Source organism: Hippichthys cyanospilos, chromosome 18, assembly GCF_059441005.1.
Source record: "Hippichthys cyanospilos isolate Australia breed blue-spotted pipefish chromosome 18, RoL_Hcya_1.0, whole genome shotgun sequence".
Taxonomy (NCBI): domain Eukaryota; kingdom Metazoa; phylum Chordata; class Actinopteri; order Syngnathiformes; family Syngnathidae; genus Hippichthys; species Hippichthys cyanospilos.
Window position 1 is genome coordinate 6,614,070 of NC_142386.1, and position 16,217 is coordinate 6,630,286.

The window sequence follows — 16,217 nt, forward strand, 5'->3', positions numbered from 1 at the left end:
AGAAAAGAAAGAAAAAGAAAACGCCGTTATTGGGATTGTTATGCCAGAATTTTTGTATAGTGACGAGAGCCTTAAAAAAAAAAATATGGCGAGCTTTGACCATTCCGAGAAGAGCACAATATCTCAATATAATGAATTGTGACTGACAGCAAAATATTACCTGATGGCCTTGCTTCTCTTTTTTTTTTTTTTTTTGCGGTTTTGAACACATGATGTAGATGAATTTTGAGTAGCAAGAAAGATGAGAGCGAAATGGCTCATTTTAACAGTGAAATTTACAAACACATAGCATAGCTCCTAGGCTTACTCGCACGTCTGTATGTCACACACGGGGGCATTTTTCGCAATTTTGGCCGAACATGAAAATGCCGCCAGATACAAACTATTTAAACGGCGTAAAACGATGAACGGATGTTCAGTCTTTTCCTCGGTTGCGGCCGTCTCTGAAATCTCGTGATACTTTGCGTGACTTACGCCGCCCGCTCCCAAGGCGCGCCTTCGCGTGATCTTCCCCCTCGATAAATCACACATTCCTCGGGGCGAGCGTGACAGCTTTGGCCGAGCAAACGAGTTGCGGCTTGCTTGTCTCAACGCGTCTTCTAATCGCCAGTGTTTTTGCATATCACGCGCACGCGCTGCTCGTGGTTGCGCCCACAACAAGGTGAAGTTGTGGCTCGCTTAGCGCCTGACGCTAGCATGACACAGTAAGCTAGTGGCAAACGCACAGCGGCGCAGTCGCGCTGCTGCCGACACATGAACCCCGTCCCCCTCGCGCTCTTTCGGAAACTCCTCTTCCTCTCTCTTGTCCAGCTCTCCCCGCGACTCGAATGCCAAATGGGAGGCGACTAGAGTGTACATCACGTACCGACGATACAGGGGGAAGAAGTCCCGAACGAAAGGCTATATGGCAGAAAATAACGTGAACGCGCGCTCAAGTTGAGCTCGTCGCGGATGTCGAATATGCCGACTTGCTGCATTTTGCTTTTGAGCTGAAAGTGAGTATTGCAAAGCGACGGCATCGCTGGGCCCAAACTCGGCGACCCGCGACATTCGTATGTTGTCTTCTTGCCGATGAAATCTGCAAATTTGATTGCCGAGTACGTATTTGTCGCTTGTCGCTGCCGCATTCGACGCATCGTGACTTAGTCGGAAAAAAAAAAGATTGGGTGGAGACGTCATAACAGGTTTCGCATTTGCAACTTTGGAAAGTTCAGCTACAACTATATGTGTCGTTTACGCCCTAAAATTGGAATTCCTTGCTTTCCAAAAAGTTTGCGCATGATGGGGAACTTCGATCAAGTCAAGTTTATTGATAAAGCACTTTTAAAAAACAACCTCAAAGGGCTGACCAAAGTGCTGCACCATTACTAAAATACAAAACAAGTTATCAGGCACAAATATAATAGTAAAACAGTGATCAAATCAATATAAAGCAGAGCTAGAATAAAAATGGAGCTAGGGAGGGGGCAATTCTTGAGCTACACCTGCACAGTGGAAGTTTTTGTTGCAATTAACTAAACTTAGAACTTGAAAATTATGCCACCGCTTTTTTCTCTCCTTCCATATTGTAATTGTAAGTTAATGTGATATATATATATATATATATATATATATATATATATATATATATATATATATATATATATATATATATATTTTTTTTTTTTTTTTTTTCTTTTTCCAAGCAAGCAATACATTGCAACCTCATTTGACACTTATTTTGATTTTTTGCCATGATTCTAAGTGTAACTCAAGCAATACAAATGTCACGGTGTGAATCAGTGCAGTTCAATAACGGCAACCAAAATCCTAATCGTGCTTTTGTACGCTAGTGTATCCACCACCCCTCATGACAACGCGCATTTGTGTAAAACTTATCAAGGCATATAACCATTTACAGAGGGGTCGCCGTAACACAATTTAGCAATACGTTGTATCCTGTTCCACTTTATTTACTCTTAATTTGAAAAGAAAAATACTGTTCCTGTCAAAGCATTAAAAAGTGTCGAACGTGCTGACGAGGCCTTCACACAATAGGACCTAGTTATTAATGATTTGAGTACAGTGAAATGCTGTGTGAAAGGCGGTCGTTTTCTTGCCTAATCTTTGATTGCCTTCCTCTGCCTGGCTCTCTCTTTTCACTCACGCATACACAGTGGCCCTCCCTTGCCTTTTTCCGTTTCCCAGGAAACATTCAAAAGACACCCACCCACGCGCACATGCACACACACTTTACAAAAGCGTTTACACACATTCCCTCATTCACTCTTATTGCTTTTTTGTAAACCTCAACACTGATGACCCAAGCGGCTGATAACGCCTTTTGTCTTCAAGCGGCGTTGTCGCTGAGCTCTCTGGAAAAAAAAGCTGAACTCGAGTGACCTCATGAGCGGGCTCTGCTTTCATCATTAGAAGATGGAGACGCGGACAGATTTAGTCCAGCAAACTGAAATGAAGTACAACAACTCTTGATGGAATCCATTTTTGTGCCAGATTATATCTTCCCCAAAAACCTTTGCAACCCTTATGCAGAACTACTGAATTGTGCATTTTGCCGCGTGCGATGAATCCCTTTGCCGCTTGTCTTTGCAGCCATATCGCCGATAGTCGCAAGCACAATGGCCGCTTGGGAGGATGACGTTGAGCCACCCTCGCAGGCCTCCGCAGCCCAAATCCTTGACAAGAGACGCTTCTCTCGCGACCTTCGCATTCTGGGCCCTGATGAGATTGACAGTCTCTTGTCCCCCGCCGGTAAGAGCTACTCGCTCGCTTTCCGAAGTTATAAATGCCTCCGGAAGAATTGAAGCTTAAATTGTCCTGCTTTTTCAAAACAGAGGGACGTCCCTTTAGCGTCATACATCATCTTCCAGAATTTAAGGAGGAGGGCATACCCTTTTTAATACCTGGCGTCCCTATCTCATGTAAAGTGGATAACACCGAGAGATACACTACTCGCTCTAAGGTACGCCCAAAATGGCTGCTGACATTCATTTACTTGAGCTGCAGACTTTACCGTCATTTTTACTCTGCAGCTTTTTCACCGCTGATATGATCTTAAAATTGCAGTCTTGAATACTGTCCGACGCCCGTCTGAAATGATGCATGCTTTTCTTCATTTTTAGTACAAAATGTCAGAGGAGACTCGATCATGCGATACTGTTTAATCAAAGAGCTAAAGTCAGCAATTGTTGCAAGGAGAAACACATTTTCAAAATATTTGGGCGATATAATTTCAACCTCAAACTTGAGTATGTATTGCACTTTTAGAAAATTGGTACAAAATAAATAGAAGTGCCCGGAGCTAAAGACCTAACATCAGAGATTGAATTCAATCGAATTTAAGATTTATTGTTATTGTTTCGAGAATTGTACCAAATTCAGTGCTGTTGAAAGAAGAAAACAAATAATAAAATGACGAATAAAACAACGGTCACATTATAATGCATCCAAAATCCAATAACAGATGGGTACACACACACACACACACACTAGTACAGTACACAGTATGTTTATGCAATCGACGATTTTTCCTCCTATTGAAGTAGCCGTTTAAGGATCCAACCAATCCCTCTTCTGCCCACGATCCCTCGCGAGAATATCTCTTGATAAGACGTGTTCGTTTCTTGAATTTCTTTAGGTGCACGTAGGCACGCTTTACACGGTGATGCTAACTCACGGTCAATTCCACTGGACGGTAAAGAAAAAGTACAAGCACTTCCAGGAGTTGCATCGAGATCTTTACAACCACCGGATGATGATCCACCTTCTGCCTTTTAAAAGGTCGGCGCAACTCGTTATGCAAATCAACTTTGACAGAGTTGCCGGTTATTTTGAAACGTAAACGCTCAGAAGTTGTTTACTGTCCTTTACCAGATTTGCAAAGGAGAGGCAACAACTGAGTGCCATGTCTGAGGAAATGCCCAGCTTACGTGGGACGCAACGGACCAGGCGGACTTCCAGTAAAATGGTATCAGACAAAAACAGATTCCCTGCACAACACGATGGAAGAGGATTGGGGAAAGTGAAGACAAAAAACATAAATAACATTGACTTGAATGCAGATTTTTCATATTTTTCACCTCACAGTCAGAATCCTCACTTTAAAGTCATACTTCTGACTTTATTTACCGAATTCTCTCTTTAACGTTGGAATTCTGAATTGAAAGTGATCTTCAGGCTTTAAAGTGAGAATTCTGAATCTATTTTCTGAATTCTGAATGAGAATTTGCGTCTTTTAAAATAAGAATAAATAATAACATTCTAGTCAAATACATTTTTGACTAATTGAAGCTGACACCCTTGACTAGCGCGTATCTAATATTTAGCCAATCGAGCACTGTAGTGATAACTGTGGCCACTGGATGGCAGTGTTGCCATACTACACAAATGATACATACTTGTGATTCTAAGTAAAGAACAGTGATCATACTTTCATCTGATACCACCCATATTTACATAGACATGGAACACAATATTCTGTCGACCTTGAAAGATGCGTTAAAAAGCTAAAAAAAATACCGGTACTCGAGAAATTGCCTTTTCTGATCATTCTCGGCACTGAAAATGAGCAAAAATGGTAAGCCCCAGAATGAAGTCTGAATACATCCTCTTAACGTAAGAATCGTGAGAATAAAGTCAGCATTTTGACTTTCACGTGATCAGTTCTGAGAATAGTAAGAAATGACTGACCTCGAAATCAGATTTCTGAAAATAGTCAGAATTGTGAGTGAGAATTTTTTTCTTCAAAGTCCAAATTCTTTTTGTCAACTTGTGTTTCCTTCACTGGCCTTACTCCTCTTCCGTTCCGTCCAGCGCGCTAGTCTTTATTCATCCAAATAGAGTTGAGATCTTCATTCTCCCAGTTCAACTCCCACTTTCTTCTTCTACTTCTCTTGTGCAGAAATATCTTGAAGAGTACCTGAACGATCTGCTGGAGAGCAAGTTCTTTCGGAGCGACCACAGCATGGTAAAAGCCAGAAAACAATACGTGTGCGTCGTCATCGTGTGCGTGATGTTGACTCATCGGCGTGATTTTCTTCTTCTTTTTTCCTCCCAAGCTGGAGTTCCTCTCGGTCGGCGCGCTGTCCTTCATCGCCGATCTCGGGCCCAAAGGCCTGTAAGCGCTGGATAGTAAGCCGTAGTTGTTTTCAGCTGTAAAAAGTCCAATATTTTGTCTAGAATTAATAGAGATGGACCAATATGTTTTTTATTCTTTTTCCGGCTGATATCGTTTGTTAGCCGCTATTCGTTTGTCTCAAGAAGGAAAACAATTATTGCCATCCCAATTAAAATGAAAAATGCCTATTTCAACTCTTACAAGCATGCGATTGTTGAACGGTTTGCGTTATTTATTTTTTCAGACTTTTTGGCGTTTTTCATTTTTTGTTGTCAAATTTTAAGTTCAGGGAGCACATAGGGACATCAGCACATCTTAATAACTGATTTGGTGGAAAAAAAAATTGTGTTAATACCATTCAAACATTTTTTTGCCACATGCTGTTGACAAGAAATGACATCACATGTGCTCAACGCTTGGCTTGTGAATATCACACAACCAACAGGTTACCTATTTTCTGGCTGATGTGACACTTTTAAACTGAGCTGTCAGCCTGGAGCACATGTGATGATAATAGCAAGTGGGAAAATGTTGTTTTGAAGGAATTTATTATACATGAAAAAAAAGTTTCATTATGAAAACAACTATAGGCAAAATATGAACATTTTACTGCTGAAAATGACCCACAAGTGGATTATCCCTGAAATGACAGTTATTTGTGCTTTTTACATGGACATTGCATGCGGGGAAATGACTTGTCGATGTCCGTGTTTTTTTCGGGGGGTTTTTTTGTTTTTTTTTTGTCATTCCAGGGAAGGGCCTATCTTCAAGAGGTCAGGGGGTCACCGCATCCAAGGTTTGAATTGCATCGGGCATCATCAGTTCTGCTACCGCTGGTCGCGGCGCTGGCTGGTGGTGAAAGACTCTTTCTTGATGTACATGAACCGAGACAACGGTCGCATCAATTTTGTCTTGCTGTTCGACCCCGAGTTCAATGTGAAAGTGGGCCGCGCGCACACGGCCACTAAATACGGAGTATGCATCGAGAACTTCACTCGGTAAAGGCGTTTGCTTGCTGATCAGACTCGCATTCCTTTGTTTGTGTTCACCTTGTGATACAAGTTTGCCGCTTTTAGGAGTCTGATCATCAAATGCGGTAGCTACAGACAAGCGCACTGGTGGAGTCATGAAATCAAGCGGCTGGCCGAAAGCTGCCACTTCCTCACAGTTCAACGCTTCCAGGGATTTGCCCCTCCACGGGACAACACACTAACTAAATGGTAACTTGCCATATTCGCCCTTTTGTCATGTCAACGTGAGAATCATTTGTTGGGATTTGCCATCTTTCAAGGTATGTCAACGGGAGAGACTACTTTGCCGACCTTGCCGACGCACTCGAGCAAGCAAAAGAGGAAATCTTTATCACAGATTGGTGGTAAGTGCTTGGTTAACCTGCCCCCCAACATGTTTATAATACTCAAAAATATATTGTTTTAAATAACATTAGGCTCAGCCCCGAAGTGTTCCTGAAAAGACCGGCGACTGATAACGTCTGGCGCTTGGATAACGTGCTGAAACGCAAAGCTGTGAGCACTATTTATTATCTTTATTGATCTCTATTTTCCAAAATGTTGTCTTTCTCACATGAAGTCAAATACATTCTATTTTTTTCTTCACAGAAATACCTTTTATGTGCCCCATTAGTCAACTGTAAACACAGCATTTTGTTTAATATTGCCTTTGTGGAATATGAATCAGGAAGATTAATCAGTTTTTATGCATTTCGGGGGTGGCTGACAGCTGCTAAAATTTGCATGCTGTCTCGTCTTCCCTTTGTTTCTGTCTGGCTTTTAGTTCTGCAACATTTCTGAGCATTTACTCTTCTTTTTTTTTTTTCCTTCCCATGCAGGAACAAGGAGTCAAAGTGTGTGTTCTGCTTTACAAAGAGGTGGAGCTCGCACTTGGCATCAACAGCGAGCACAGTAAGAGGACTCTTATGGATATGCACCCAAACATCAAGGTCTGTTAGCCCTTTCTCTAATTATGTTACCAAAAAAAACTTGGGTTCCAAAAGTATTGGAATCTTATGGTATAATAATAGTGAGCAAAAATATCGCTATATTAAAGTCATGACTGTCCGTTTTTGCAATCTTCATAAAAACAACTCCGTTCCCATTGAACACCATGTATTTTATTTTTAAACACAACATTGAATATGTGGTACATGAAGAACCATTGACCATGTTGTGTTTAAATATATATGTAAATAAATTTCAACCCTTTTCTGTTGTTTTGATTTTTAATAAGTCACAGTTTCACATCTCTAGTGAGCTGTATTTAAAACCTGCCTGTCCTCCTCCTCCGTGCGCCAACAATGAGAGAGAAAAAAGGCGACTGGCATGTCATTATCATTACACAACTGAATTATATTGTGCCCTGTTTAGATGTCCGCTCCGAAAAGTGCTCGAGTGGTAACACACTGTATCAATAGTTGTTGAAACCTTGACTTTTTAAAACCGCTGTGAACCGATAATGGCTCAAGTCTACTTCAGAAAAAAAGAGCTAAAAGACAGTTTTTAATGTATGTTTTGTTTACCCCTACCCAACAGGTTATGAGGCATCCCGATCACGTGTCATCGGTGGTGTTTCTTTGGGCCCACCATGAAAAGATGGTGGCCATCGACCAAAGCGTAGCCTTTGTCGGGGGGATCGACCTGGCGTTTGGGCGCTGGGACGACAGCCAGTACCGGCTGGTTGACCTTGGCTCCACAGACGCTGCTGAAAAGATGACGGATCCGGAGCCGCAAGCAGAGACGGATGTAAGAATGTTTCGAGTCTTCTTTGGTGCTTCAGTAGTGATTGGTCTTACCGTTCTGATTCTTGCATGACTTTGCACGTTCCGTTCTGACCGCGTTCTCCAGAAAAATGGTTCGACTGGTCCAAAACCATCTGACGTTCAAACACAAGCGGTTGTGGACCTGACAGGCAACACCAAACTGTGGCTAGGCAAAGACTACAGCAACTTCATTCAGAAAGACTGGGTCCAGCTGGACAAACCGTTTGAGGGTAAAGTTACAAACTCAATCGAAACATACAGTGGTTCCCTGGAACTAGAAAAAAAAATAAAACGAAGTTTTTACATTTTAAGATAACATCGACCGGACGACAGTTCCCCGCATGCCGTGGCGCGATCTGTCCGCTGCTCTTCACGGCAAGGCTGCCAGAGATGTGGCTCGCCATTTCATCCAGCGTTGGAATTTCACTAAGGTCTGATTTAGGACACCTTACTTCGCCCCTATCAAACATCTTGATAAACTGAACACTTTATATTCAGGTGACCCAGCTCAGTTGCTGACACATTTTTAGTCATTATGAGATGCGTGCTTTTTTTAGGACCTTAAGGTTGTGAAAATAGTTCAGTGTTGACAATGAAGCGGCACAAATCATGTGCATAATTGTTTAACTATTCAGTACACATAGACAACTTTTGGTTGCTTATTTGAAAAGGGAAGACAACCCCTGCAATAGTTATTTATTTTTTCTCATGATCAGAGCTCCACACTACCTTTTGCACTGGCACTTTTTGTTGCACTGCACAGGATTTGATCCTGCACTTTTTTATGAAGGTATAGCATGTATTTAATGATATACAGGAGGTTCATCCTAGTTTGTGTGCAATAATTGCGAATATTTCTAGTAAGCAAGATATTATGTTTGCTAAAATGTGTAGCGGCGGAAAAACACATCACTAATTTTACTAACGAATATTGCGTGTGCAATATGTTTTAAGCATAGAATTCACCTGTTTTTATTTGTGTGCCCCCCTCATCAGAAGTGGGCCCGCATTGAAACATTGAACAGTTTTGGGTTGACTTCCCGATTGAGAGGAAGGTCAAAATGACCTGGCTATTTTTTGTATTTTCTTTGTCTTTTCAGACCTTCAAAAACAAGTACAAGGACGATTTTTACCCCTACCTTCTGCCCAAATCTCATTGTTCTGCTGATACGCTGCCTTTCACTGTGCCTGGATCCAAGAAGGCCAAAGTACAGGTATAGTATTTGCAGGCACATATTAACTTTTGAGAAAGCTGAAGCGGATTGGAAGACAAAACTCGCTGTGTCATGTTTTATAGCAATGAAGCAAAGCGGCCTCTTTGTTGAAGGGGTCTCCATCCGTTTTTTTTTTTTTTTAATACATGTAACTCCCCATCACTGCCGGCGTCAGTTATTTTTGCATTGCGCTTTTTAAGCCCTCACAAATCCATACTTTATCCTGCACACAATCACTTGGAGCCATGTGGTGAAGCTTGTTCCCACACCGGAATTTTTCAATGTACAGTCCCAAGTATGGCAACTTTGAATTTGCGTCAAAGATCCTATTTTTAAGAGGCAGTGGTGAATAATTTAACTCATTCTCCACCATTGACGGTATATAATTCAAGGATCACTTTTAATTGAGCTGGCTGTGACAGAGTTAATGGAACTTAACAAAGTTTGACCAGTCGCAAAATCAGCCCCAGAAGTAGATCTACTTTTCAACAGGATTTGCTGTACGTGCTATCGAGTTCATGGGAAACTTTTTTAGTAACGCTCGCAGCCAAATTAGGCAGGTAGCCATAAAAGAATAGGCCGCTCACCATGTGTCAGTTACTAATTGCGTTGTTTGCCTTTGTATGTAACTTGAAGCGCATTATGCAGCAGCGTATCGGGCACAGGTTTCGGCTAATGTTTCACCTTTTTTCAGGACTGGGTAACCCTGAGCTAGGGCTTGTTTGCACACTTGCCAACAAATAACCTGACAGCAATAACAGCAGCAATACATAACAACGCTCGGTAACCGATTCATGTTAGAAGAAGGAAATGGAAAGTACAATCATTAGAAACGCACCTTCAGCTCTTCAGTTCAGGTGCACTCGTATTTTCCAGTTTTCATCATCTGGAAGAAAACATGTGAATTCCAGTATATCAAGGTTCAAAATAAGCAGGTTTGCTCTGTAAATGTTGGACTTTGCGCCTCATGTAAAATAACGGGCTAGCTAAATTGAGAATCAAGCACCCGCCAACAGTCTTGAATGGTTTTGGAAGAGACACTTCATTTTGTGTTCAAGAGTGCCAGCTTTCGTTAGACTTGATCCACGTTGGTACAGAACAAACGGCAAGCTGCACATGGTTCGCTTATTGCTCATGAGAAAATAAATTGCGCGCTCGTGAATGCTGCGTTTTCAGCTGACGTTGCACATCCGCTGTCAGGGAACGAGGAGAAAGAGTAGGAGGAGCCGTCACGCAACATAACGTAACACGCTACCAAATTGCCTGCCTAAGCCAAGTTCAAAATAAACACACCAATGCAATAGCCTTACTTGGCTTTTATTTTGACATTTTTCCGTTGAGCACTGCTTGCGTTTCATTTCGCTTGACACACCCAAATCGCTCGTAGACGCTGACATGAGGACGAGGCGTGTGGCGCATTCAAGTGCAGTTTGACATTTCAAAGTCATACAGAAAAATGACAATCGATGCATTGAACCTTAATAACTGTAATAACAATAATTATAATTCTTTGTATTGCCATACTGTTGTATCTTGCCCTCAGGTTCTTGCTCCTCAAATTGATGATTAGCGAGACATTTGGATGTTTTCACTGAAATATTTTGAAAGTGTAATGATGACAACTCATTTTGCCAGGTGTTGCGCTCTGCCGATCGTTGGTCTACTGGTACTTGTGAGAACTCAATCCTCAACGCCTACATCCATACCATTGAGAACAGCCAGCACTACGTTTACATTGAGGTAACAAAGAATTTCCTGTTACCGCTGAATCAACACTGTTGGAATGTGTGCCGGGTGTCGTACTTGTCCAGATATTTCACGCAACCCAACGGCATGCGTTTTGGTATTCCCGTGTCATGTTAGTTGACACGAAGCTGGCCCTTAGGAAGTGCAAGCGTGTTGTTCGGGCTCACAATGTTGCTACTCATTCGTTTTATGGTAGCGCCACATCGTGTGAGTCCAATAATGACACGTTCCGACTATGAATGTAAGGCAAGCTAGCGCTGCCTGTTTTGGTCGTGGCTACCTCGTACTAAGCCACCGTCTGCTTGTCGCTGCCGTTAGAACCAGTTCTTCATCAGCTGCGCCGACGGCAAGACGGTCTACAATGGAATCGGCGATGCCATTGTCAACAGAATCCTCCGGGCTTTCAGGTCTGACCGCTGTCACAAAAATTGGAGTATTTTGTCAATGTTTTACTGAATAAAAGAAGCATAGATAGCAGAAACTCTTGTTTTGTTTTTTACACCAGAGAGCAGAAGAAATATAGAGTGTTTGTGGTGATCCCGCTTTTACCTGGGTTTGAGGGAGACCTCAGTACTGGCAGCGGAAATGCCATCCAAGCCATTCTTCACTTCACTTACAGGTAAGAGCCTCGTCATCTCTTGTTCACTTTTAAATTCTACACTCGACTCGCTCGCAGACATGCTCGTTTTAGGAAATTATGACGCGCAAGGGATGTTTTCGTTCTTCGCGTTTATTGTTAAAGTCAACAGCTCAAGCCTGTCCTGTAATATATGGCCTACAATTAGTAGTTCTAAAAATTTCATGCTTATTTCATAGCATATAAATATCGAGTATTATGCTTATGCTGCTGTAATTGTCCTGTAAATCTAGCCTACGCGTGGAAGGAGGAGAAAAATGTTTGCTCAGTCGGGCAATTAACATCTTAGATTATTCCCACACTACTTTGAACTGCTTCATAAAGGGGATGTCAACCCACAGCTTCTTCTATACATGATTGTTATATGCACTCCCGCTAGTCTTAACACGACATTCTGAATGGTGCTCAGGAAGGCCGACGCTAGCTGGGATGCTAATCACTCTTCCACCGTGCTGCCGCATAGAAGATATTGTTGTATAGAAAATGAAAATGGGTTGACTTCTCCTTGAATGTCGTAGGACGATATGCCGAGGCGAGCAGTCCATCCTGTCGAGACTCAGTGAACGTGAGTGTTCCTGTCATCTTATGTTCCGGTTTCTTCAATCCGTCTCATGTCATCAAAGTGCACCTGTCCTGCTCGTAACCTCCTTCTCTCGCTTCCTTTGGTTTTGCCCCCTTTAAACGAAGGCTCTACCGATCTTGGCTATCTGCCCAGTCTATCTCCATTTTCATTCTTCACCGGCTTTTAAATACAGTATGTATTCAAGCGGGAATTTGCTTGAACGTCCTGTCAAATAGTCAATGTGCTTTTGTGGCGCTTTGCCAGTGGAGGACCGGTGGACAGAGTACATCACAGTCTGTGGCCTGAGAACCAAGGCGGAGCTATCCCGCTCGCTGGTCACCGAGCTCATCTATGTTCACAGCAAGGCCCTCATTGCAGACGACCGCTGCTATATCATTGGTGAGTCGAAGTCAGGGCTTCGTTTTGACATCGTGGCGAAGCGCGCACCCGACGGCCGAGTCGGCAGCTCAACTAGAAACCGGCCGCTTCGCACTCGGAACCCGCTGACGCCCCAACGCGTCTCGTACGCCAGGATCGGCCAACATCAACGATCGCAGCATGCTGGGGAGCCGAGACAGCGAGCTGGCCGTCTTTGTGGAGGATGAAGAGAGGATCCCCTCCGTCATGGGAGGGGAGGAGTACCAAGCAGGACCCCTCGCGCTAGCTCTGCGCAAAGAGTGCTTCGGGTAAGGACACTTTTTCATGCTCCTGGAGTTTTATCCAAATTCAAATCACCGTTTCCCTTTTACAAGTACGTGGTTAACACACCCGTGCGGCAGGGAGCTTGACACCTGCACTGAAAACTGTTTGGAGTCAGTCGGCTTAGGCGCACTCACATTCTTGGTCTGATGATTTGATGCCGTCAGTCGCAATCCGTTTTCCCAGTAGATGGGGGCCCAATAGTTTTTCGGCTTGTGCTTGAACGCTCGAACGACAAGCTGTAGCTCTTCGGCCAAGTTGTACTTCCTTTCCGTTCAGTGTTCTTCTTGGAGCTGCTTCAGGCCCCAGCATCAATATTGACGATCCAGTCAGCGATGATCTCTTCTTCTTGCTGTGGAATTCGAGTGCCAAACTGAATGCCACGATTTACAACAAGGTATTGATGAAGCAATATCAATATACCGCCATCAAAAACACATTGCTGAATGATTATTTTTATGAAACACTTTACATTGAACCAGTAGTATTATTCATACAAATTGACTATTTTGTGGTACAAAAATAGAGCTAGGCACATTTTTTTTTTCTTCTTCTTCTTAACATTGTCGGCTGGGCTACAGGTCTTCTGCTGCCTACCTTGCGATTCCGTCCACAATATGCAAGAGCTGAAGGAGTACACCAGCAAGCCGCGCCTGTGTGACACAGAGCCCGAAAAGGCCAGGGAGGAGCTCGGGGCCGTCCGAGGGCTGTTGGTCCACTTCCCTTTGAAATTCTTGTGTGAAGAAAACCTGCTGCCTCCGCTGGCCACCCGAGAGGGCATCGCCCCCGTCGGCCTGTGGACATAGCCGCAGCGCGGCCCCTTCCCGCTAGGAGGTAACGCCAGCATTCTCTTCAGCAGACTCGCTGAAGGTCGGCAGCCTTTGCAATTCAGTGATGAGGAAAATCCAATGTTCAAATTAGCCGCCGAAATGTTCATTTTATGACTGACACAATGTGAGACGAGTGACGCAAACTGGCCAGTTTCTTTTGCATTGTTCTTACTTTGTTCTTCATTCATCTCACATGATTTGGGTACACGGTGTACTGTACATGTATTTGAGCGCGTTTCTTCAATGGGTGGCTCTTTCTCTCCGTCTCTCTCTCTCCCTCTGAGGCTTCGCCTCTCACTGCGGTGCCAGCAAATCTGTCAGAAAATGTGTGGTCGTTATGGTGACGGACACAAAGAAATGGCAGGTTATTAACTGAGAAATAGTCTGGGTGATACAAGTGGGAATAAGACATGTCCATTTATGCAAGCACATTTTATGGCATCATATTTTCATTACGGTGTTTGCAGATTGACTTGTATGTGTTCCAAGGGGCCGCGGGCCCTAACCGAAATGTTGAATTCATTTTGGCCTTGGTGTCATCTCCATTTTGAACTCTGAGCACAATGTAGGAAGACATGTTATATCGTATGTACAGTAGGGGCATTACGTTGACTGCACACCACTCTTTGTAGAGTTTTGATAGTGACAGCATATAGTAGAGGTTTAGTGTGTCATAATCACAATTACAATTAAACTGCCGTAAATATTCTTTGTAAGTAACTTTCCGTTTGTATGGTGGATAATTAGTTAAGGCCAGGTTGGTGTCAATACCATGTATCGGACTTGGTAATCACGACAGCAGCCGAGACTACTCTTTTGGAACATTTTTACAATAACAAACTAGAAATTAGAAGACTAGAAAATTGCCATTCATTTCATGAGATTTTGGGGAATATTTTTATTGGAATGGGTAGGTTTTTAAAATGATTCAGGACTGGGGGTTGTCCATCAAAAGCACTAGTGGTACTGATAACTGGACTGGGGGAAAAAAAAAGTGAACAGCTCTTCAAAAAAATATTTTTAAAAAATGCAAGTTTCGCCAGACAAAAGCCTGTTATTGACATATTATTTTAACACTATCATAGGCCAAATGTTTTGCAGCATTAGTTCAAGAGAAATTCCAGTCGATGGTTTTGAAGCACTAATACTTCTTTCCACTGAGGGTACACTCGGTGATGCTTTGATCGTTGTGATGGAACTGACCACTCCTTTTTAAAATGACAGTAGAAGCAGACATTTTCTTTTATTTGTTTCATTTTGTCCATCATAAGATCATGGTTAACTTACCGTATTTTTTGCACTATAATACGCACCGGGTTATAAATTGCACCTCCATTGAATGTCCTATTTTCATAACGTATTTTCATTTTCATAATGTAAGAATTTACGTGGTGATTAAGTTACTTTATTTTTTCATCCGTCAAAAATGAAAATTTAAGGTTTATTCATTGTATAAGGCGCACCGGATTATAAGGGGCATTGTCAGTTTTTGAGAAAACAGAAGGCTTTTAGGTGCACCTTATAGTGCGGAAAATACGGTATTTGTCCTTGATTTTGTCAACAATGTCCACGCGGATGCCTCGGGCTGGCCTGCTTCCCGCTTAAAGTTAAGCTCAAGCAAACAAACTTGCCCCTTGCGTGTCCTTTCATCATTTACCAAATATGCGTGCGCGTATTTTGACTCGAGTGGGTGCGCACTAACCGTAGTTTCTGAAGCGCCGGTCTTTCAGTCTACAATACGTCTACACTACCCCATTACATGCCTGTTGATATACTGTACTGACAAGTGACCTTATCAAATGTTTTCTGTGATGAATATTTTCTTGCACTAACCACAATTTTTCTGATAGACTTCATAAATGTATCACTACTGTACTTATGTGTTTAATGGATTTATATCTCCAACGTTTAGGTCATTCCTTCTAATGAATTGTCACTAATGCTCAGGGTTTCACACATATACTGTATGAATTATCTTACTGTATGTTAACCTTTTACCTAATAAACCTGCATTTTGAATGTAAAACATTATCATTGTTGGGTGAATTCAAATGTTTAACAAAGCAGCGAAAACCACCCCATCAACATGAATTTTTCCATGAACTCTTGCTGAACAGCTGCGGCCTCTATTCCAACTACTTTTAGGGACTAGATATACTTTTTGGAACTTTTTTTGTAATTTTGGTGGTGTGCTCTGATAAGGTAAAATACAAGGGTGCGTGCCACATTTTAAGTTTAAGAAAACCGTATTTGATATTTTCATACAAACGGGAAACTTTGTTACACTAAAGACACGAATGACTTTCCAAGTGGTTTTGAATCCCATTTGCCAAGTTTTCCTTCTTTGGCTGACCAGCTAAAATATGGTAGCAAACCATGGCGGCCTACTGTTTGAGCAGCACACTCCATGCAATAATATGCATACATATGTATAAAACGTTGAGGTTATGGAGCACATCTATGTGCATGTTAATGAAATGTATAGTTGGTTTTCCAAATGAATATCTTGTTTGTCACTAAACACTCGCGATTTCGAGTAGACTGCAATTCTCAAAAGACTGTAATGACTCCTGTAAAAGATTTGTTTAGTTAATGGCGTGACGTGATGACGTCATATAAACGCGTTATAAAAGTCCG

At 42.4% G+C, this 16,217-nt stretch overlaps 1 protein-coding gene and 1 long non-coding RNA gene across 2 annotated transcripts; one reads left to right on the top strand and one right to left on the bottom strand.

Moving 5' to 3' along the window:
• The first annotated feature begins 698 nt into the window (after window positions 1-698).
• Window positions 699-15,606, top strand: pld2 (phospholipase D2). The gene is made up of 24 exons (XM_088440268.1): window positions 699-995; window positions 2,593-2,751; window positions 2,835-2,962; window positions 3,638-3,780; window positions 3,874-3,967; window positions 4,901-4,966; window positions 5,058-5,116; window positions 5,869-6,114; window positions 6,193-6,336; window positions 6,408-6,491; window positions 6,564-6,642; window positions 6,966-7,076; window positions 7,666-7,875; window positions 7,978-8,122; window positions 8,205-8,323; window positions 8,993-9,106; window positions 10,742-10,846; window positions 11,171-11,259; window positions 11,358-11,471; window positions 12,008-12,054; window positions 12,316-12,450; window positions 12,584-12,737; window positions 13,030-13,147; window positions 13,332-15,606. Exons 2-24 carry the CDS (start codon window positions 2,619-2,621, stop codon window positions 13,554-13,556), a joined length of 2,862 nt encoding a protein of 953 aa, XP_088296394.1. The 5' UTR covers window positions 699-995; window positions 2,593-2,618; the 3' UTR covers window positions 13,557-15,606.
• Window positions 10,501-14,478, bottom strand: LOC148408711 (uncharacterized). The gene is made up of 3 exons (XR_015868537.1): window positions 13,348-14,478; window positions 12,888-13,102; window positions 10,501-11,268 (listed from the first exon to the last, which is right to left on the bottom strand). It is a non-coding gene; the product is annotated as an uncharacterized LOC148408711 (long non-coding RNA).
• Window positions 15,607-16,217: the final 611 nt, after the last annotated feature.